Source organism: Heterodontus francisci, chromosome 7 (genome assembly GCF_036365525.1).
Source record: "Heterodontus francisci isolate sHetFra1 chromosome 7, sHetFra1.hap1, whole genome shotgun sequence".
Lineage (NCBI taxonomy): Eukaryota > Metazoa > Chordata > Chondrichthyes > Heterodontiformes > Heterodontidae > Heterodontus > Heterodontus francisci.
The window spans coordinates 12,742,107-12,766,467 of NC_090377.1; the positions used below are offsets into that span (position 1 = coordinate 12,742,107).

General features: G+C 44.6%; 2 protein-coding genes across 3 annotated transcripts in view; one reads left to right on the forward strand and one right to left on the reverse strand.

The window, feature by feature from the left end:
* Positions 1 to 5,683: 5,683 nt before the first annotated feature.
* The window catches only part of LOC137371854 (tubulin alpha chain), a 28,155-nt gene continuing 9,477 nt past the window's right edge, over positions 5,684 to 24,361 (forward strand). The window contains exon 1 of the mRNA XM_068034805.1: positions 5,684 to 5,888. Coding sequence (XP_067890906.1) covers positions 5,886 to 5,888 — 3 coding nt within the window. The 5' untranslated portion in view covers positions 5,684 to 5,885. The remainder of the gene's footprint in view (positions 5,889 to 24,361) is intronic.
* Positions 18,305 to 24,361, reverse strand: part of stk16 (serine/threonine kinase 16) — a 64,529-nt gene continuing 58,472 nt past the window's right edge. For both annotated transcript variants that reach the window (XR_010975291.1, XR_010975290.1), the window contains one exon: positions 18,305 to 18,613. The gene's annotated coding sequence lies outside the window, so the exon portion shown is untranslated. The remainder of the gene's footprint in view (positions 18,614 to 24,361) is intronic.

Genomic DNA, 24,361 nt, shown 5'->3' on the forward strand with positions numbered 1-24,361 from the left:
CAGGTCAGAGGCTAGGAATCCTGAGGCGAGTAACTCACCTCCTGACTCCCCAAAGCTTGTCCACCATCTCCAAGGCACAAGTCAGGAGTGTGATGGAATACTCTCCACTTGCCTGGATGGGTGCAGCTCCAACAACACTCAAGAAGCTCGACACCATCCAGGACAAAGCAGCCCGCTTGATTAGCACCCCATCTACAAACATTCACTCCCTCCACCACTGACGCACACTGGCAGAAGTGTGTACCATCTACAAGATGCACTGCAGTAATGCACCAAGGCTCCTTAAACATCCAAACCCGCGACCTCTACCAACTAGTAGGACAAGGCCAGCAAATGCATGGGAACACCACCACCTGCAAGTTCCCCTCCAAGTCACACACCATCCTGACTTGGAACTATATCGCCGTTCCTTCACTGTCGCTGGGTCAAAATCCTGGAACTCCCTTCCTGACAGCACTGTGGGTATACCTACCCCACATGGACTGCAGCGGTTCAAGAAGGCAGCTCACCACCACCTTCTCAAGGGCAATTAGGGATGGGCAATAAATGCTGGCCTGGCCAGCGTCGCCCACATCCCATGAATGAATTTTTAAAAAAGAGCTTTAATTTTAGCTAACAGTCTCTTCTGTGGAAACTTATCGAATGCCTCCTGGAAGTCCTTATAACCTACATCTATAGATATGCCCCTATCTACTACTTTAGATATTTTCTCAAAAAGTTCAATTAGTTTTGTTACACATAACCTACTCTTTACAAAACCATGTTGGTTCTCTCTAATCAGCTTAAATTTCTCAAGATGTTCAGCCACTCTGAATTATAGATTCCAATAACTTGCCATCAACTTCCCCTCAAATGAAGCCATATGGGTAGAACTTAAAGCAAAAAGGGGGCAATCACTTTGCTGGGAGTGTACTACAGGCCTCCAAATAGTCAGGCAGAGATAGAGGAGCAGATATGCAGGCAAATCTCAGACAGATGTAAAAATAATAGTAGGGGATTTCAACTTCCCCAATATTAACTGGGATAGTCTTCGTGCAGAAGGCTTAAAGGGGGCGGAATTCTTAAAGGGCATCCAGGAGAGCTTTTTGAGCCAGCATGTAGAAAGTCCTACAAGAGAAGGGGCGGTACTGGACCTAATCTTAGGGAATGAAGCCGGACAAGTGGTAGAAGTGTCAGTGGGGGAGCATTTTGGGAATAGTGACCAAAACTCTGTAAGATTTAAGGTGGTTATGGAAAAGGATAAAGATGGACCAGAAATAAAGGTACTGAAATGGGGGAAGGTTGATTTCAATAAGTATAGAGTTATTTAAGTAAAGAAGTATTTAGATGAGCATTTGAAATACCATAGCATACAAGGCTACGGGCCAAGTGCTGGAAAATGGGATTAGAATAGTTAGGTGCTTGATGGCCGGCACAGACACGATGGGCCGAAGGGCCTGTTTCTGTGCTGTGTAACTCTATGACTCTATGTGTGTATAAGCACCAGAACAGACCTGTTGGGTCGAATGGTCTCTGCTGTAAATACTCTGTATTATCTTGACTTCAATTAAAAAGAAAGTACTTCATTGCCTGAAAAATGCTTTATGACTCTAATGCGATAAAACAGGATCTGGCCAAAGTGGACTCGGAGCAGTTACTTGTAGGAAAGTCTACATCAGACTAGTGGGATTCATTCAAAAAGGAAATAATGAGAGTTCAGGGCCAACATGTTCCCATAAAGGTGAAGGGTAGGACCAACAAGTCCAGGGAACCCTGGATGTCAAGGGATATAGAGGATTGGCTAAGGGAAAAAAAGGAGGCTTATGGCAGATTCAGAGGGCTGAAAACAGCGGTAGCCCTAGAGGAGTATAGAAAGTGTAGGCGGGGAGGTACTTAAAAACATAATTAGGAGAGCGAAGAGGGGGCATGAAAAACACTGGTGGGCAAGACAAAGGAAAATCCCAAGGCAGTTTATAAGTATATTAATGGCAAGAGGATAACCAGGGAAAGAATAGGGCCCATTAAGGACCAAAGTGGCAATGTGGAGTCAGAGGATGTAGGTGAGGCTTTAAATGATTACTTTTCATCTGTGTTCACTATGGAGAAGGACGATGTAGGTGTAGAGATCAGAGTACTTGAACAAATTAGCATTGAAAGGGAGGCGGTTTTAGCAGGCTTAAAAGCGGATAAATCCCCAGACCCAGATGAGATGTATCCCAGGCTGCTATTTGAAGCAAGGGAGGAGATTGCAGGAGCTCTGACACAAATTTTCAAATCCTCTCTGGCCACAGGAGAGGTACGAGAGGACTGGAGGACAGTGAATGTGGTACCATTATTCAAGAAGGGTAGTAGGGATAAACCAGGTAATTAGAGTCTAACATCAGTGGTAGGGAAACTATTGGAAAAACATCTGAGGGTCAGGAGTAATTTACACTTGCAGAGGCAGGGATTAATCAAGAATAGTCAGCATGGCTTTGTCAGGGGAAGATCATGTCTAACAAATTTGATTGATTTTTTTGAGGAGGTGACTAGGTGTGTCTTCTTCTTCTTCTTTGGCCTCCTTGCCTAGAGGTGGTCAATGGTTTGTGAAGCAGTGCCTGGAGTGGCTATAAAGGCCAATTCTAGAGTGACAGACTCTTCCACAGGTGCTGCAGATAAAATTTGATTGTCGGGGCTGTTACACAGTTGGCTCTCCCCTTGCGCTTCTATCTTTTTTCCTGCCAACTGCTAAGTTTCTTCGACTCGCCACTCTTTAGCCCCGCCTTTATGGTTGTCCGCCAGCTCTGGAGAACGCTGGCAACTGACTCCCACAACTTGTGGTCAATGTCACAGGACTTCATGTTGTGTTTGCAGATGTCTTTAAAGCGGAGACATGGACGGCCGGTGGGTCTGATACTAGTGACGAGCTTGCTGTACAATGCATCCTTGGGGATCCTGCCATCTTCCATGCGGCTCACATGGCCAAGTCATCTCAAGCGCCGCTGGCTCAGTAGGGTGTATATGCTGGGGATGTTGGCCACCTCGAGGACTTCTGTGTTGGAGATACGGTCCTGCCACCTGATGCCAAGGATTCTCCGGAGGCAACAAAGATGGAATGAATTGAGACGTCGCTCTTGGCTGACATATGTTGTTCAGGCCTCGCTGCCGTAGAGCAAGGTACTGAGGACACAGGCTTGAAACACTCGGACCTTTGTGTTCCGTGTCAGTACGCCATTTTCCCACACCCTCTTGGCCAGTCTAGACATAGCAGTGGACGCCCTTCCCATGTGCTTTTTGATTTCTGCATCTAGAGACAGGTTACTGGTGATAGTCGAGCCGAGGTAGATGAACTCTTGAACCACTTCCAGAGTGTGATTGCCGATATTGATGGATGGAGCATTTCTGACGTCCTGTCCCATGATGTTCGTTTTCTTGAGGCTGATGGTTAGGCTAAATTCGTTGCAGGCAGCTGCAATCCTGTCGATGAGTCTTTGCAGATACTCTTCTGTGTGGGTTGTTAATGCAGCATCGTCAGCAAAGAGGAGTTCCCTGATGAGGACCTTCCGTACTTTGGTCTTCGCTCTAAGATGGGCAAGGTTGAATAACCTGCCATCTGATCTTGTGTGGAGGAAAATTCCTTCTTCTGAAGACTTGAACACATGTGAGAGCAGCAGGGAGAAGAAAATCCCAAACAGTGTGGGTGCGAGAACACAGCCCTGTTTCACGCCATCAGGATAGGAAAGGGGTCTGATGAGGTGCCGCTATGCTGAATTGTGCCTTTCATATTGTCATGGAATGAGGTGATGATACTTAGTAGCTTTGGTGAACATCTGATCTTTGCTAGTAGTCTGAAGAGACCACGCCTGCTGACAAGTTCAAAGGCTTTGGTAAGATCTATGAAAGCAACGTAGAGGGGCATCTGTTGTTCGCGGCATTTCTCCTGTAGCAGGTGAAGGGAGAACAGCATGTCAATGGTCGATCTCTCTGCTCGAAAGCCACACTGTGCCTCAGGGTAGACACGCTCAGCCAGCTTCTGGAGTCTGTTTAAAACGACTCAAGTGAAGACCTTCCTCACTATGCTGAGCTGGGAGATTCCACGGTAGTTGTTGCAGTCACCACGGTCACCCTTGAGTGTAGATGAGGGTAAAGCAGTTGATGTAGTCTACATGGACTTCAGTAAGGCTTTTGATAAAGTCCCACATGGGAGATTGGTTAAGAAGGTAAGTGCCCAAGAGATCTAGGGCAATTTGGCAAATTGGATGCAAAATTGGCTTAGTGGCAGAAGGCAGAGGGTGATGGTTGAGGGTTGTTTTTGCGAGTGGAAGCCTGTGACTGGTGTTGTACCACAGGGATCGGTGCTGGGGCCCTTGCTGTTTGTATTGTACATTAATGATTTAGACGTGAATATAGGAGGTATGATCAGTAAGTTTGCAGATGACATGAAAATTGGTGGTGTTGTCAATAGGAAGGAGGAAAGCCTTAGATTACAGGACGATATAGATGGGCTGGGAAGATGGGTGGAGCAGTGGCAAATGGAATTTAATCCTGAGAAGTGTGAGGTGTTGCATTTTGGGAGGACTAACAAGGCAAGGGAATATACAATGGATGGTAGGACCCTCAGAAGTACAGCGGGTCAGAGAGACCTTGGTGTACTTGTCCATAGATCACTGAAGGCGGCAGCACAGGTAGATAAGGTGGTTAGGAAGGCACATGGGATACTTGCTTTTATTAGCTGAGGCATAGAATATAAGAGCAGGGAGGTTATGATGGAGCTGTATAAAATGCTAGTTAGGCCACAGCTGGAGTACTGTGTACAGTTCTGGGCACCACACTATAGGAAGGATGTGATTGCACTGGAGAGGGTGCAGAGGAGATTCACCAGGATGTTGCCTGGGCTGGAGCATTTCAGCTATGAAGAGAGATTGGATAGGCTACAGTTGTTTTCCTTTGAGCAGAGAAGGTTGAGGGGGGACCTGATTGAGGTATACAAAATTATGAGGGGCATAGATAGGTTAGATAGGAAGAAACATTTTCCCTTAATGGAGGTGTCAATAACCAGGGGGCATAGATTTAAGGTAAGGGACAGGAGGTTTAGAGGAGATTTGAGGAAAATCTTTTTCACCCAGAGGGTGGTTGGAATCTGGAACGCACTGCCTGAAGAGGTTGTTAGAGGCAGGAACCCTCACACCGTTTCAGAAATATTCAGATGAGCACTTGAAATGCCATAGCATACAAGGCTACGGGCCAGGTGCTGGAAAATGGGATTAGAATAGATTGTGCTTGATGGCTGGCATGGACATGGTGGGCCGAAGGGCCTGTTTCTGTGCTGTATAACTCTATGAACAGATATTGGACAGCATGTCTATAATTTCATGGTGTCTCTATCACCTTTCTTTAAAGTTACAGTTTCAATTATCCAATCAAAAGGGACTATTTCTGAATCCAGTGAGCGTTGGGAGATTGTCGCTAAAGCGTCTGCAATTTCCTCTCTTGTGTGGAAAGCATCAGATCCTGGCTATTTGTTCGGCTTTCATGCTGTTGTATTCTTATTTTGTATTTATTTATACCTGTTGAGTGGATCCCATTGATTTGGACACACCTGGTGAAGAGATCTTGGTTGGTTATGATACCTTATTTAAACACGAGCCTAATCCACATGACTCCTACACCACGTCAAAGGCTGGGCACGATTACATCTGATTGAGTGATCCATACCTGTGGGCGTGTGGGCGGCAGGAGACAAATCCAAGCTCCTCCTTTTCCCCCAGAGTGGCTCTGAAGGTTAAATAGGCAGACAGAGGAACAGTGTCCATAACCCAGCGCTCACAGAGACCCTTTATCGGTTCAAAGTGTGAGACCAGCGTGGAGAATTAACCCCAAAAATAAAATACACGCGAGGAAACTGAGAAAAGCAGATCGCCGGGATCATGGTAAGTCAGCCTGAACAGACCAATAACTTCGTAAAAATCTGAAATGGACGATAATTTAAAAAAAAAACCTCCTGCAAATAATTTTGGGTAAGGGTTGAAAATGTGGCACAGATACTGACTTCTGAATATCCATGTCGATATTTCCGTTCAGAAATCGAGCTGAGTTTGTGGTTAGAAGCGGCGGGAAATCGAACTTCGTACTTTTCGACAAGTTGGCGGATTTGTACAAAAATGTGACTTCGATTTCACTTAATTCCATTTGTTTTAATTTTAAAAAATAATATTGAATGTAGCGAGTGGAGGGGAAATGAATGCAGCGTGTTTATGAATGCATATGTTAGTGTGTGTGAGAGAGAGAGTGTTACACTGGGGAAGGAATTGACAAGCTGGGGAACTGAGTGAAATTGACACGTAGACATATAGAATTGACTTGTAGACGGGCTTGTTTATATATTAACATTGACACCATCTCGCCTGGGACACCTGCACAGCTGTTGGGGCCGGAGGAGACGCGGAGGGCCGATCATGGGCTTTATCCCAGGAGATACAGTAATAATTTGTATTGGTCACTATGGGGGGGGATCTCAGCCCTGTAACAGGAGCTGGTCTCTCAACTCCGCACCTGATCCCTCTGCGTCCCGTCCCCCCGCAAAAGTAGCCAGCTACCAAAATAGGTAATCGTTTGCATCGGAGATTCACAAGCCAGAGAGATATCATCAGAGACGGACTCTCCCTGCAACCAACACACACACACTCACTCTCTTTAAATAGATACAGCCACTGCAAAGACCTTGAGCCTGAACTCTTATGGGCTGGGTTTCACTTCATGACAGCCGAGATGACAACGCGCCGGATGACTGAAAGACCGTCAGACCAGGCTCCATTTCATCGTAGATGCATTTCTGCTGTAATTCCATCGGTTGCAAGATTCCCTGCCAATGGTGCAAGGATTCCTCTGGGCGCAAGTTGCGGCGCAGTCTATTTTCTGGTGGAAATTTCCTCTATTCCAGCCTCTAGTAGCGGCGGAATCATACGCCGTCCTTTTTTTTTTACCCAAAGGCGGGAATGGTAAATGGTTTCTCTTTGAAAAGCTGTGACATCCTTTCCAGAAGTAACGAACGAACAGAGGAAATCGTCACAACCCCATTTACGCTGCAACGACGCCGACGGGACTCCCTTCCCTCCTTTTTCATTCTCGACCTAGTGATTAAAGTGTCCGTTATTGCATCTAAATTTATTTATATGTTTTAATCACGGTTCCATGCAATATTGATGTTAAATGTAGGCGGGAATGTGGCGTTTTTAATGTTAAATGTAGAATTTGTGTAAAATTGGGTACAGGGGGCGGTTAACTGCAATGTACAGTATAACAGGGGAGGAACCAAATGTTCGTGGTAACTGCGACATTGACAGCCTCTGTTTATTTGAACTTCTTCAGGATCTGCCCTGTGTCCTCTATAGGGAGACCCAGAGGGCAAACTGAAAGGCCCAACTGCTGTTCTCTTCCTGGAGGCTTTACCCCCCTCAGTACAGCTGTGCTTACAGTAGCTCAACATCACACCAGGAGGGATCTGGAGAGCTCGTTTTATGTATGGAATGACACAGCACTGAGGGAGGCCATTTGGCCCATGAGGGCCTGTGCTGGCTATGAACTTGCGTATAAGGAGTAGGCCACTTGCACCGCCCCCAAGCCTGCTCGTCATTCATTACAATCTTGATTGTAACCTCAACACCATGTTCCTGCCTACCTCGATTAACCTTCCACCCCCTGGCTTATCAAGAATCTATCTACCTCTGCCTTAAAAATATTGAAAGACTCTGCTTCCACTGCCTTTTGAGGAAGAGAATTCCAAAGACTCACAACTCTCAGAGAAATAATGTCTCTGTCTTGAATGGGTGACCTCTTATTTTTAAACAGTGACCCCTAGTTCTAGATTCTCTTACAAGGGGAAACATCCTTTCCACATCCACCCTGTCAAGACCCCTTAGGATCTTATATGTTTCAATCAAGTCACCTCTCCCTCTTCTAAACTCCAGCAGATACAAGCCTAACCTGTCCGACCTTTCCTCATCAGACAACCCGCCCATTCCAGACATTAGTCTAGTAAACCTTCTCTGAACTGCTTCCAGTGCATTTATATCTCTCCTTAAATAAGACCAATACTGTACACAGTACTCCAGATGTGGTCTCGCCAATGCCCTGTATAACTGAAGCATAACCTCCCTACTTTGTATCCAATTCCCTTTGAAAGAGTAGACCCACCCCCTGCTCTTTCTCCATAGCCCTGTACATTTTTTCCCTTCATATTATTTATTCAATTCTCTTTTAAGAGTTCCCATTGAATCTGCTTCCACCGCCCTTTCAGGCAGCGCATTCCAGATCACAACAACTCACTGCATTTAAAATAAAATCCTCACGGTCACCTCTAGTTCTTTTGCCAAACACTTTATATCTGTGTCCTCCGGCAACTGATCTGGCTGCCAGAAGATTAAGGAGTGATCTAATGGTGATATTTAAGATGGTTTTAAAGGAGTTTATGCATTGGAGAGAAACTATTTCCTCTGATGGGTGGGAGTCCAGAACAAGGGCGAAATAACCTCTAAAATTCGAGCCAGGCCATTCAGGGGTGATGTCAGGAAGCACTTCTTCACACAAAGGGTAGCGGAAACCTGGAACTCCCTCCCCCAAAAACTGTTGAGGCTGGAGGTCCATTGAAAATGTTAATACTGAGATTGCTGGGTTTTTGTTGGGTAAGGTACCAAGGTGGGTAGCCGGAATTAAAAGATCTAGATTGGCTATGTTCCAGTTCAGGACAAGTTTGAAGGGCTGAATGGCCTCCTCTTGTTCCTCTGTTTGTTGCATTATCATTTTGTTTTTTTTTGGCTTGGAATAAAACGAGTTGAGACTGCCAGGATGAAATCCTCCTCCATTCTGTAGGGTCCAATGGAGAATGAGTGTGGTCTCTTCTCTCTACAGTTACCACTCGGGCTAGTTTTCAACTGCCCTCAAATGGTGCTAAATCGCTGGTATCAGTCAGGTAAACCACAAGCCATTGGAAGAGTTGCTGTAAGGTTAGGGTTGGTGCAGTGAGCTTCAGTCTTGTATTTGCTTAATGTTGGTAACCGTGTCAGCTGTGGCTCAGTGAGTAGCACTCTCTCCTCTGTCAGAAGATTGTGGGTTTAAATCCCACTCCAGGTACCTGAGTAGAGAATCCAAGCTGAAGTTCACAACTTGTTGAAGAATCTTCCTTTCTGATAAAGTGTGGCCCCATCTTCCTCTTCAGGCAGGTATAAAAGATCCCACAGCCACTATATGGAAGAAGAGCAAGGGAGTTCTCATGGGCTGGGCCAATATTTATCTCTCAACTAATAATTATATAGATTTTAAATAAAATCAAGCCACTATCACATTGGTTGCTGCTACTCATACATTACAACAGTAATGACACTTCCAAAGTATTTCATTGGCTATAAAGCACTTTGGGAAGTCCTGAGGTTGTGAAAGGAGCTATATAAATGCAAGGTTTTTCCTTTCCCTCCTTCCCTGTTAAAGTTCCTTACTTAACTGACATCCCCTCATTTCAATCCAAGTACAAAAATATATATTTTATATAATGAAATAAATGAAAGGTTATATTTATATGGAAGCTTATCACATCACTCAAACACTAAGCACTCGATGGCTGCAGTTTCCTCTTGGGTGCAACTCGGAAGTTAGACCCAAAAATATGCGCAGTGCACCCAGTTTACCGATGGCAAATATTCTCCGAATCTCATTGAATACTCCAAAACTTAAAATCGCTATAAATCAACGAACAATCAGGTTGCCTACTCTGGTTGTATATTATCCTGGAGATGTCATCACGTGATCTCCTGTCTCTGACTGCCCATCCCCGCACTCTTGCCATCAGTTTCCCAACATATCCATCCTTGCAGTGCTCGCCTACCCACAGCCCATTGGAAAGCAAACAGACTCTCCAAACTGATTGCATGATTGTTAACTCAAACAGTTAGACCATGCACCTCACACCGCCCCCCACACCCCCACCCCCCCAGTATTTTCATAATTCGTAAACAGGCTAGATGTAGGAAGGATGTTCCCGATGGCTGTGGAATCCAGTACCAGGGGGTCACAGTCTCCGGTTACAGGGTATGCCATTTAGAACCAAGATGAGGAGAAATTTCTTTCACAGGTTCACCACCCTCTGAGTGAATTCTCGACTGCAAAAGGCAGTGGAGGCCAAGTCATTAAATATATTCAAGAAGGAGATGGATATATTAATTCCAAAGTGATCTAGGAATATGGGGAGAAAGCAGGAACAGGGTACAGAATTAGACGATCAGCCATGATCTTCTGTTGAATGGTGGAGCAGGCCCGAATGGCTCCTGCTCCTATTTTCTATGTTTCTATGTAAAATTGTTCAAAGAATTGAATTTAGGAGTCTTCTCTCAGCAGTATCCTGGAGATTAATCTCTAATTCTTAGAGAATCCTGGAGGGTTGACAACACAAGAGCCCAAGAAACCTGAACCCATCTATTTCTTCTTTGTTAAAATTTAAATTTTTCAATTCATTTATCCATCATTTAGGCACACCATGTTTACGAATCTACAATTTGGGGATGCATTTCAATCTTACTTGCACGTAGGCCATAAAAATGTATTAAAAGAAACAAAACAAGGCTCAAAATTACAATGAAAAGACTAGGAAAATTACTGTTTGCTTCTACACCTGATCACAGTGTTGCTCCCAACATGTGCAATTAGACAACTCTCGCATTTGAGAGTCTGGGAGTGTGGTCAGTCTTGTGGGTGTAGAGTTGTTCTGACGTAGGGTTTGATAAACAGACAAAAGTTGAAGAGGTTTGGGCTTATTTTAGTTATATGTGTAACAAGCGACCTTTTAATTCATGTCAGTTTGTTTGTGTCCAGTGGAAATTCCAGGCCTGTATACATTGAATGACTTTGAACTGCAGTGGCTGTTATGTATGTAATCTAGGCTGGCACTCCTGGTGTGGTACTGGGAGAGTGTTGCAATGTTGCACATGCCATCTTTCGGATGAGACGTTAAACCGAGGCCCCGTCTGCCCTCTCAGGTGGACATAAAAGATTGTGTGGCACTATTTCAAAAGAAAAGCAGGAGAGTTATCCCTAGTGTGGTGGGCAATATTTATCCATCAATCAAAATAACTTTTATATATTTAAAAAAAAAAGATTATCTAGTCATTATCCCGTTGCTGTTGTGGGAGCATTTGTGGACAAATTGGCTGCCCTGTTTCCTACATTACAACAGTGACGCCAAAAGTATATAACTGACTGTGAAGCGCTTTGAGATGTCCTGAGGTTGTGAAAGGGGCTATATAAATGCAAATTCACCGCAGCATACTTACCCTGTTTTTTTTTATAATGTAATACCTGAGAATTTGTATTTTGCTCTGATAGTGCATACTATAGGGACTATCACCTCAATCTAATTTGTAAATAATTGGGAAATACTTAAGCGACAAGATACATTCCATTGCAGTGTTGTAAACACGAGCACCAGTCAGTTTGGATGTACCCAGTGACTGTTTGTATCTCTATCCAAGTGAAGGGCTTGTGTAAACGTGCATAGTTGAGTTTGCTTCAGCACTCCGATACAAGAACATTGTCATTCCAACATGGTGCAACTTTAATTTTTTTCACTCTATTTTCACAATTCCAATTTTTCCTTTGAGCACTTCCTGCCTTCTATCTGTCACGCCCTGTAGTACCAACAGTTTTTGGCTATTAATATTTGCAGAGAAAAATGGGATCTTGCACAAATCACTAGAAGCTAGCAAAATGAATGATCCAAAATAAGCACTAATTGAGTTGATACCAATTATAAAATTTTAAGGACTGAGCTTTAATATATGTAAACTTTTTTTTAAATTTGTACTTGGGATGTTAAACGTTCTGGCATTTATTGCCTATCCTAAGTTGTGGTGATGGTGGGCTGCATTCTTGAAATCGTTGTAGTCTGCATGGTGCTAGTGCTCCTATATCGGTGCTAGGAAGGGAATTCCAGGGTATTGACCCAGTGACAGTGAAGTAACGGTGATTGTATATTTCTAAGTCACGATGGGGTGTACTTTTTGGAGGGGAACATGGAGGTGATGGTCTTCCCATGTCATTGCTGCTCTTGTCCTTCTGTGTTGGAGGATGCAGGGCTGGGAGATGCTGCTGGCGTCTTGACTGAGTACAGGGCATTCCCACTGAGTTATTATACTGCTTGAGATATTATAGACCTGTTCTGTTAGTGTTTCTGCATCTGTTCTACAACTGTGAATATTATTGCAGTGACACACTATACATTATGATGCTATTAAGCTTTGCATTTTAACCTGTGATCATGGAGGAAAGACCATTTTGTTCATCAAAGCCCACCCATCTAGTACACTAACTCTCCCACTGTGGTTTTTCATCAGTTGTTTTACCCCCTTTCCTTGCTTGGTCGATTGTTCCAAACATTTCTCTCTTTTTAGTAATGAAGTGGTATCTTGAAAAAATTGCCCTATAATACTGTGATGTAACAAACTGAGGAAAATCAGAACCGTATACATAAAACATAAGAATCATAAGAAATAGGAGCAGGAGTAGGCCATTCAGCCCCACGAGCCTGCTGTCCATTCAATAAGATCGTGGCTGATCTGACTGTGGCCTTAACTCCACTATAACAGCCCCTGCAAGCCTTGACTCCCTTGTGGATCAAAAACCTGTCTAACTTCGCCTTGAACATATTCAATGACCCAGCCTCCACTGTCCTTGGGGGAAGAGAAGCAACATTTCTTGCATTGATGACAACATAAAATTGTATTTTTTTTTGGTACACATCTTTCAGACTATAGGAACAGGAGGAGGCCATTCAGTCCCTCTAGCCTGTTCTGCCATTCAATTGGCTGATCTGTACCTCAACTTCGTTTATTTGCCCATTGTTCCATATCCCTTGATACCCTTACCTAACAAATCTATCAATCTCGGTCTTTTAACATTTCCAATTGACCCCAAGCTTCCGCATTGTTTTTGGAGGCAGGAGCTCCACATTTCCACCACACTTTGTGTGGAAAAAGTACTTCCTGATTTCACTCCTGAGCATCTTAGCTCTAATTTTAAGATTATGCCTTCTTGTTCTGGACTCGTCCCACCAGGAAATAGAGGAACCAGTTCCTCTGTAACTACCCTACTGAATACTTTAACAACTTAAACACTTTTTGATTTGAGATAACGCCTCAACCTTCTAAACTCTAAGGAATACAAGTCACGTTTATGCAATCTGTTCTCCTAATTTAACATTCTAAGCTCCGGTATCACTGCTATTTGAGTTCCCTGTACTTGCCTTCCACTGTGAGATTGCTCAGATTAATGTGTTCCGTTTGCTGGCCATTAGAATTCTGAGGTAAGAACTTCCATTCTGCAAGATTGAGTTTAATGTGCCTTGGAATGTCTGTATAATAAAACACACCCTGATCTACTCCACTATATCTGATAGCTTTGTGTGCTTCTTGACACTGTGATACTGTGTAGGCTTTGAGACTGGCATCTGAGGACCTTGCTAAGGTTGTGTGCGGGGTGGGGGGAGAGGGGGGGGCGGGGTTGGTCAGCTAAGACATTTGGGGTTAATTTGTTACGAATTAAGTGCCAGTGGGGAGCTTCACCCCACTAGGTGCACATTTTGTGGATGTGCTCCCTACAATCCTGATATAATTGGCTGGTGGACCAGACTCCTTGCCAGCTTTCTGTGCTTGGCAACTCAACTCTAATAAAGTACTTCATTAGCTATAAAGCACTTAAAGACACGCTGAGGTTGTGACAGGTGCTATATAAATGCAAGTCTGTCTTTCAGTATCTCTAGAATTTTGTCTGTATTTCTCTCTTTTTTTTTTGACTTGCCAGTATCCTGGCCTGCACTGAGTGCTGCCTGTTGATCTACACCCCAAGTCCCTGTCCCCTAACTCCTCAAATTCTAAATCCACAACACCCTTCTTCAAATGCTGCCATGGTCTTTCCCCACCATATCTTGGTAGCCTTCCACACCCTGCAACATCCTTTGACATCTTTAGCTCTGGCCTGGTGTGTATTTCGCCCTTACCTTTGTGCCTCATCAGTGATGGTACAGCCTTCACCTGCCTCAGCTCTCAGTCTCCAACTCACTCCCAGGCCCATCTTGTCTGTCTGTCTGTCTAAAACTCATCTTTTTGACTAAACGTTCAAATCTTGCCTACCATCTCTCTGTGGTTGGGTATCCATTGGTAATGAAGAGCACTGGGTCATTTTCTATATTAAACCTGCTATGTAGATACAAGTTGTTACTTCATCAGCACATTACTCCTGTACTTGCTGCCACCATTTTCGTATGTTCCTTTCCCAGCAGTTACATGTCCTTTTAGAAGTCCAGACAGAATTGCATCAGCATTCACAGGGGCCTCTGCCCTGGGGTATTTGTCTGTATTTGCAGAGCAGCTCCAGGAGTGTGTCAATAATTACAAGGGGTGTAAACATAGCTTTGAAAACAACTAGTCCATAAGCTTGGCGCTGTAGACTTGATCCATATTGGGCTCTGCAGAAATAATCTCCTAGTATTACAGTTGTTTGTGTCACTCACTACTTCCTCATTACTGCAAGGTCGTTCCTCTTTTATATTACCATCTGCTCTGTCCCTTCACCATTGCTTAGAATGAAACGCTACAGTTCGATTTATGGTTGTTTGTTTTTAAAAAGCGTAATCTTCCTGTGTTTGCAAATTGCTTTATTCTAATGAGATTATTCATTGTATATCCTGGGTCAATAATCCTTTCTCATCAGTTGAATCTCACAAGCAACTTTTTTTTTAACCTAAAAAAAAATTGAACTTGCATTTATATAGCACTTTTTGCGACCTCAGGACGTTCCTCTATACAATGGGCACCATGCCCATCTGGGGCTGGGTGAGTGCACAATGTGCACACGAAATTGAGCAACGACAGGATGGACCTGGGACTGGGAGGCTAGGCAATAACAGCTGGGGGTCCCCAGGACTATGGTATTTGCAGGGATGTGGGTGGTATTCCCGGGAGTGGGTCAGTGTTTGTGGAGCTTGGGTCCCAGGGAGCGAGTTGGCATTTCCTGTTGGGTGGGGGGAAGGGGGTGGCGGGTTCAGTGTTATCAGGGGAGTGTGGGAGGTGTCAATATTTTATGACAAGAGCATCTATTTTTGTGGGGCTAGCAGTACAGCTGGGTAGTCCACTCCATGCCAGCGACCAACGGGCAGGTGTTGTATGCCCCCCTATCACCTGTTGCCACATTAGAATTGCGTTGGTGTCTTGCGTTGGACTTGGACCTGATTAGTTAAATAAGGCTGTTTCGGGTGGGAAGCACTGACTGTCTAATTCTGAGATCCTCTCCAGGATCACACTGGGAGCACCACCCTGCCCCCCACCTCCATACCCCCCACCACCACATTCTGGGTGGGGTGCAAGTCGCACTGATTTTTCATGCCACTGTTCACCCATGTTGTTGCCAAGAACAAGGGCTGACGGCAGGAGATAATCAACCTCAAGAAGTTCTGGGAGTGACTTCATTCGGAAAATATTTAGGATCATTAGAATGATTCAGTCCATTGTGCAGGTTCCATGAAAGAACTTTGCCCTTTTGTTTCTTACCCCACCCCCCCCCCCAACCAATAGCCTGCAATTTCTTTCCCTTTTTTTCAAATGTTTATCCAACTCCCTTTTGAAAGTTACTCTTGAATCTGATTCCACCAGCTTTTTTAGACTGTGCCTTCCAGATGAAGGCCATTCAGCCTTTCTTAATTCACCCATCCAGGGAAAGGACCCTCCATCATTGCATCTAATCGATTCCTAAATGATTCCAGGGTTCTCAACTCTGGCTCTCGAGCTGTGATGTCATGCGCTTTTGTTTTAGCAGCCTGACTCACAGGAAACCTTGAGGACTGACTGGTTGACATGGAAACCAGTGTGGGCAGGGCAGGCGGCCTAAATTTATCTGTGCAGAATCTTGTTTTGCAGAATGTGTTGACATTATGCAAGGGAGTGGGGGTTGGGGGGGGGGGGGGGATGGGTGGAATAAAAGGAAACCAGAGGAAATTATTTCTTTCTTTCTCGACGCCTATCAACTTTTTTAATCATCTTAAACACCTCCATTTCATCATCCTTTAATCGTCTATACGCGAGGGAATACAAATTTAGTCTATACAACCTACCCTCCTAATTTAACCCTCTTAGCACCAGTATCATTCTGGTGAATCTGCACTGCGCACTCTCGAATGCCAATATATTCTTCCTGAAGTGCAATGTCTGGAACTGAACACAGTTACTCCACGTGATCTAATTAGAGCTTTGCACAACTGTATCATCAATTCTTCCCTTTTTATATTCCAATGCCCTTGACAGAGGTCAATATTCCATTAACCTCTTTAAATTTTTTTTTTGTACCTGTCTGCTACCTTTTAGTGTACAGAGCCCTGAATTGGGCAAACAGCACTGACCATTTTTCGTTATCAATTACAAAGGAGGCAATTAAACCGTACTAAATGCGCCAGCTATGTCACGCAGTTCAGTCCTTTACTAATAGTCAGGACTTCGATCAGCTGTTGACAACAATAGGAGTCAGTCAGAAAGTGGAGACTTTGGGCAGCTTCATTTTCCAATGGTTTTACCATCAACAACATCTTTCATTAATATATCAACAGAGTTAACGTTTCGAGTCGGATATTACTCTAAAGAATTTCTCTCTCCACAGATGCTGCCAGATCTGCTGCGTATTTCCAGCACTTTCTATTTTTATTTCAGATTTCCAGCAGCCACAGTATTTTGCTTTTATTTTTGCATTTATATAGCACCTTTTTTCAATAGTATGATGTCACAAGGTGCTTCACCGGTGCCTTCTTGACACCGACCCAAAGAAGGAAACATTAGGACAGGTGACCAAAAGTTTGGGTGAAAGGCAGATTTTAAGAAGCGGAGAGCACTGGAGAGGTTCCAGGAGGGAATTTGAGCTTGAGGGCGAGGTAACTGAAGGTGTGTCTGCTGAGGGTGGAGTGGAGAAAGTGGGGGATGCTCAAGAGGCCAGAATTGATGGAGCTGGAGAGTTACCAGAGGATTGGAGGAGATTAGAGATAGGGAGGTGTGAGGCCATGGAGGAATTTGAACACCATAATGAGATGATTAAAGCAGAGGCATTACTAGACCGGATGGGAGCCAATATCCAGTGAGTACAGGGTACTTCAGGGATAATGAAACAGCTGAAACAATGAAACTGCACACCATACAGATGAAAAACCTGAAGCTAAAAGTGGCAACTGTAAACTTGCTGTAGTTTTTTTTTATAGTGAGTGCTTAAAGGTCAATAATGGTATGAAGAGTTTTTGAATCTGAGGCAGCCAAAACTGGTCTCATTAAAAGAAGGAGCTGTGAGAAAGAACTAAATTTTAGCCTATAAAGGTATGATTGAGGCAGATTTGGAAAGGACTCTGTGCAGAAATGAGAGCAGAAAGCAGGCTTTGATTTGTAAATGGAATGGTACATGAGAAAAACATACACTAAATATTGTGATCTTGTTGTGGCACAGTGGTTAGCACCACAGCCTCACAGCTCTAGTGACCCAGGTTTGGTTCTGGGTACTGCCTGTGTGGCGTTTGAAAGTTCTCCCTGTGACTGTGGGTTTCCTCCCACATGCCAAAGACTTGTGGGTTGATAGGTAAATTGGCCATTGTTTTTTTTTTAAAAATTGCTCCTAGTGTAGGTAGGTGGTAGGAGAATTGTGGGGATGTGAGAGGGAAACATGGGATTAATGTAGGATTAGTATAAATGGGTGGTTGATGGTCAGTGCAGACTCTGGGCTGAAGGGCCTGTTTCGGTGCTGTATCTCTCTCTGACTCTATCTGGAATGCGCTGCCTGAAAGGGTGGTAGAAGCAGATTCATTAATAACTTTCAAAAGGGAATTGGATAAATATTTGAAAAGGTGAGATTTGCAGGGGAGTGGGACTAATTGGATAGTTCTTTCAAACAGCTGGCACAGACATGATGGGCTGAATGGCCTCCTGTGCTGTAAGATTCTGTGAAATAGCATACACCTTGTCGACAGTGCCTTGGGGTGTGGGTGGCTTAAATTGGATTTGGCCCAGTTCCACCCAACACTAATTCTATAGAGTTTTGCTCAAACTTGCTTCACCAGATGTTTGGAGACTTGTTATTTGGAAAGGACATTCCTAAACATTAAAAACCCCGTGCTTTCTGATTTTTAAAGAGTATAAACAGGAAGATGAGATAAATACAGATGAGGATGTGGCTCATTCTTTCAGAGTGACAGTCCTCCCTCCCATCACAGTATCCAGCTGAATCGTGATCAATTGGAAGATTTTTCGCCCTCCACTATCCAATATGGAAGACTATTGCAAAGGCTTGATTCCTGCTTGTCTGGACAAATTCTTCCTGCTGTCCATCTAAATCCACTTTTCATCCAGTATCAAGGCTTACATGGAATGAGTGCTTTTTTAAAAAAAAAAAACATGGTTTAATATACTTTCTGTTGAATGGAATACTGTAGACTGCCACCCAGCTCTGCAAAAGAAGGGCTGGACTTCTCCACGGCCTTTGGGACCCCTACGTCGGGATCAAATGGGGGTCCCGAGTCCACACGCAGGCAGCGAGATTGTCTCAGCAAACTTGAGACGGTGCCTCCGAACTGGCCACCTCCGAGCTCACCATCCTATTAAAGAGTGAGAATTTATTATGTCAACAGTGAACACAAGGGAGTTTTGTTTGGAGGTAACTCTACAGTCCTTCCTTAAAAGCACTTTGCCTGTTTCTTATGAAATCATCCTTTTGTCTTCTGTTAGTACTTGGGAACAGGAGGAGACTGTTCAGCCCTTCAAATGCCATTCAGTTAGGTCATGGCTGATCTGTATCTTAACTCCACCTATCCTCTTTTGCTCCCCATTCCTTGATACCCTTTGCCCAAAAAAAAATCTGTCATATTCTTAAAATGTCAGTCGACTCTCAGCTGTTTTTCAGCAGAGAAAGAGTTGCAGATTTCTCCCAGCTTTTAGGTGCAGAAAGTGCTTCTGATTTCATGTTTAACTGAACTTATTCTAATTTTGAAGATTATGCCTCCTTGTTTTGGATACCCGAGGGGCGCAACTACCTATTGAAGCATCATTGGTAAGCAGCGCTTGACCTGGTTACCAAGTCTGTTGGTGAGAATGATTTCATGATCTTAGTCAATCTGTTGTGAACACAGAATATCGTGTATTAATTTAGTAAGTGAGTCATCAGCAATTGAAGCTCTGACCCAGTGGGAGAGCTACCGATTGAAGATTCAGTGCGAACCCCAGTACACTTGCCTGTCCTTCTGTTCATGTCTCACTCCGAAGAAATGAGCATAAAATCTAGGCCGACATTCCCAGTGCAGTACGGAGGGAGTGTGGCACTGTCATAGGTGCTGTCTTTCAAATGAAATGCTAGAACAAGGCCCCATCCGCCCTCTCAGCTGGATGTACAAGATCCCATGGTACTATCTCAGAAGAGCAGGGAGCATCTCACCTGTGACCTTCCCAGTGTTTACTTCTCAATCAATGTCACTAAAGCAGATTATCTGGCCATTATCACATTGCTGTTTTGTGGGAGCTTGCTGTGTGCAAATTGGCTGTTGCATTTCCTACATTACAACAGTGACACTTCAAAAGTACTTTATTGGCTGTAAAGCGCTTTGAGACATCCTGAGGTTGTGGAAGGAGCTATATATTTTTATGCAAGTTCTTTCTTTATCCTCCTGTCAGCTTTACATTTAGTTTGAAGAGCATGTTAAGAGGAAGGAAAGTCTTTCCTCATTGTGCTGGTCATGAGGACTGGCTCTCGGACACCTCCAGAAGCGAGCTCTGTTGACAATGGCCTGGGAACAGGTTGTCTCCCTAGCTTCTTGCACTGAGAATGTCAAATAGCACCTGAGATGTGGGTGGGGAGGGGGGGGGTGGGTGTAAATGTGAAGGCTTCACTGATGGCTTGTTTGGCTGGAGCCATGTGTAGTTGTACACCACAGCTCGGGAAATAGAGGTCAGTCCTTGTAAGGAAGACAAAAGGAAGGTCCTGCATTTATATAGCAGCTTTCATGACCTTGGACATTGCAAAGCACTTTACAGCCGATAAATTATTATTTTTTTAAGTGTCATCGCTGCTGCGTTTCCTACATTACAGCTAATTTTTGCACAGCAAGTTTCAACCAGCAATGTGATAAATGACCAGATCATCTGTTTTTAATGATCTTGGTTCAGGGATAAATATTGGTCATGACCAGGGGGTGCAGACCTGCTCTTTGAAATTGTGCCATGGGATCTTTTACATCCACCTAAGGGGGTAGATGGGATTTTTTTTTTGTATTCTTTCGCGGGATGTGGGTGTCGCTGGCTCAGCCAGCATTTATTGCCCATCCCCAATTGCCCTTGAAGGTGGTGGTGAGTTGCCTTCTTGAACCGCTGCAGTCCATGTGTTTTAGGTACACCCACAGTGCAGTATACAAAGGGAGTTCCAGGATCTTGACCCAGTGACAGTGATATAGTTCTAAGTCAGGATGGTGTGTGGCTTAGAGGGGGAACTTGCAGGCGGTGGTGTTCCCATGCATCTGCTGCCCTTCTCTTTCTAGGTGGGAGAGGTTGTGGGTTTGGAAGGTGCTGTCGAAGGAGCATTGGTGAGTTGCTGCAGTGCATCTTGTAGATGGTACACACTGCTGCTGCCGTGCGTCGGTGGTGGAGGGAGTGAATGTTGAAGGTGTGGATGGGGTGCCAACGAAGTGGGCTGCTTTGGCCTGGATGGTGTCGAGCTTCTTGAGTGTTGTTGGTGCTGCACCCATCCAGGCAAGTGGAGAGTTTTCCATCACACTCCTGACTTGGGCCTTGTAGATGGTGGACAGGCTTTGGGGAGTCGGGAGGTGAGTTATTCACTGCAGGATACCCGGCCTCTGACCTGCTCTTATAGCCACAGTATTTATATGGCTACTCCAGTTCAGTTTCTGATCAATGGTAGCTCCTAGGATGTTGGTGGGGGATTCAGCGATGGTAATGCCATTGAATGTGAAGGGAAGATGGTTGGATTTTCTCTTGTTGGAGATGGTCATTGCCTGGTACTTGTGTGGCGCGAATGTAACTTGCCACTTAACATCTGAAGGATGGCATTTCCAACACTGCAGCTCTCCCTCAGTACTGGCACTGGAAGTGTTGGCCTGGATTTTGTGCTCCAGTTTCTGGAGGGAGGATCTTGAACCTACAGCATTCTGACTTGGGTAAGAGTGCTACCCGCTGAGCTACGACTAACTTAATGGAGCCACGGCTGTAGGTATGAGGGTTTTTTTTTTAAAAAAAGAAACTGGACTTCATTACTTAATTTAAAAAGTAAGACTTTAGTTTCTTTTTTTTTGGGTTCCTTGCTGAGCCAGAACAAGGTCGTTGAAGACCTCATGTTGGAGGAGAAAGTGAGTCTTGCAGTCCCAGAATAACGATTGGGAACCAGCAGAGGGGGAGGGGCGGCAGCAAGTTCATGTGATATTTCTGTCAGCAGAATTTTTGTTTATTGCCTCGTGAGCAGCAGCTGATGAACAAGTTTTCCAAAGGAGTGTCCTCAGCCTGTTGGTGCAGCTGCTCTGGGTCTAGTTACACCCAACACTGTACATTCCCTCCGATTATCCTGTGATTGAATTTTCTTTCTGGATTAGGGGAGGTGGGTGGAGAAAGGAGTCATCAAAGTGATTGAGGGGCTTGGGCAGGGCTGAAGTGTTGCCACATGGTAGGGTGACTGCAAACTCTCATGAGCAATGAGTCAAACTGCTACAGCAGGCTTCCAAAAGCAGGTGTTTCCAAGCCTGTATTTTCACTCCCTAAGGTTGTTCCTGTGATCTTTAACTTTTTCACTAAATGGCACCATGAAGGCTCCTTACACAGCATGTTCCTGAAGGTTGCAAAATTCTGAGCTGCAGCCATTTTTTTATTAATTCATGGGATGTGGGCATCGCTGGCTAGGACAATATTCATTGCCCATCCCTAATTAATTGCTTTCGAGAAGGTGGTGGTGAGCTGTCTTCTTGATCGGCTGTAGTGATGTGGTCTAGGTATACCCAGAGTGCTGTAAGGTAGAGACTTTCAGGATTTTGACCCACGACAGTGAAGGAACGGCGATATAGTTCCAAGTCAGGATGGTGTGTGACTTGAAGGGGAACTTGCAGGTGATGGTGTTCCCATGCATCTGCTGCCCTTGTTCTTTTAGGTGGTAGAGGTTGTAGGTTTGGAAAGTGCTGTTGAAGGAGCCTTGGTGCATTGCTGCAGTGCATCTTGTAGATGGTACACACTGCTGCCACTGTGCGTCGGTGGTGGAGGGAGTGAATGTTTGTGGATGGGGTGCCAATCAAGCGGGCTGCTTTGTCCTGGATGGTGTCGAGCTTCTTGTGTGTTGGAGCTGCACCCATCCAGGCAAGTGGAGAGTATTCCATCACACTCCTGACTTTTGCCTTGATGTTGAATGTCAAGGGCAGGTGAGGGTGTGAGCTGTGGCTCAGCGGATAGCGCACTTGCCTCTTGAGTTAGAAGGTCATGGGTTTAAATCCTACTCCAGATGCTCGAGCACGGCTAGGCCAATGCTGCCAGTGCTGGGGGAATGCTGCACCTGTTGGAGGTGCCATTTATCAGATGTGACATTAAAGTGAGGCCCTCTCGGGTGGATGGAAAAGATCCATGGTACTATTTTGAAGAGGAGTAGTGGAGTTCTCACCTGTATCCTGGCCAATGTTTGTTTATCCCTCAACCAACGTTGTGAAAAACAGAATATGTGATCGTTAACACATGGCTGTTTGTGGGATCTTGCTGTGTGCAAACTGGTTGCCACTTTTCCTTCCATACAAAGTGACTATATTTCAAAAGTAATTTGTTGGCTGTGAAGCACTTTGGGATGTCCTGCGGTCATGAAAGGTGCTATATAAATGCAAGTCTGTCTTTCATCCACTTGGATGTAAGCAGTTGAATGCACGTTTCTTACCCATGTTACACAGAATCCTTTTGACCTTTTTATTTAATGTTTTATTTACATATTTTCTCCCACATTTTCCAGGTCATTAAAGCAGGTTAGCAGCAAGGGCATTGCATGCCCAGTGGAGCTGACTAGCCATGAATTACTATAGCTGTTAATCATTAAACAATTTGTGCTAACAAAAAGGTGAACAAAGTTTTGGGCCTTGGGGAGCTGGTATGTAGCTCCTCTGTGTAGTTCTGTGCTAGAGCTGCCAACTCTGCTTGGACCGAGTCCAGGATTGATCACATGACCAACTGTCCCATCCCCGCACTCTCATCATTGGTCAATTGACCTGTCCATCATCACGTGCTCCGCCTTCCCATGCCAATTGCAAAGTGAACAGAGGTTTCTTTATCTGATTGACAGTCAAGAATTATGCAATCAATTTTTTCCCCATCAATTTTTTTTTCACAAAAGAAAATAGAGGAAATAAAGCTTTTTCTGATGGCCTTATGATTTTTCTCCTGGGTTTTGTTTTTGCAGCAGTGGCCTGGAGATTATCTGGAGACATCAGGACAATTCTGGAGGGTTGGCGCCTCCATGACCGTAAAGTCTTCAGTGGGTAGCTGAGCAGATAATTAGGGCAGGTGGACTTTACCTTTTTTGTCCTCCCTCTCCTGACCACCACTCTCCAATAGTATAGCTAGTATCTATATGGCAGAAGGGTCTGGTCACAATTTCAGAATCAGTCATCTACAAATCCTTTCTACACTGCTATGATATCAAGGAACAAAGAACAGTACAGCACAGGAACAGGCCATTCGGCCCTCCAAGCCTGCGCCGATCTTGATGCCTGCCTAAACTAAAACCTTCTGCACTTCCAGGGACCGTATCCCTCTATTCCCATCCTATTCATGTATTTGTCAAGATGCCTCTTAAACGTCGCTATCGTACCTGCTTCCACCACCTCCCCCAGCAGCAAGTTCAAGGCACTCACCACCCTCTGTGTAAAAAAACTTGCCTCGCACATCCCCTCTAAACTTTGCCCCTCTCACCTTAAACCTATGCCCCCTAGTAAGTGACTCTTCCACCCTGGGAAAAAGCTTCTGACTATCCACTCTGTCCATGCCGCTCATAACTTTGTAAACCTCCATCATGTCGCCCCTCCACCATTCCGGTGAAAACAATCCGAGTTTATCCAACCTCTCCTCATAGCTAATGCTCTCCAGACCAGGCAACATCCTGGTAAACTTCTTCTGTACCCTCTCCAAAGCCTCCACGTCCTTCTGGTAGTGTGGCGACCAGAATTGCACAGAATATCCTTCACTTTCACATTCCCATATGTTTCCTTTTTTTGTTGTTTCATTACAGGGCCCTGTAATGAATCATTCCCAGTCTAAGGTTGCCAACCCCTCCCCACCGCCCTCACCAGATTAGGAACAGAAGGCCACCCTTTAATAATTTGAGC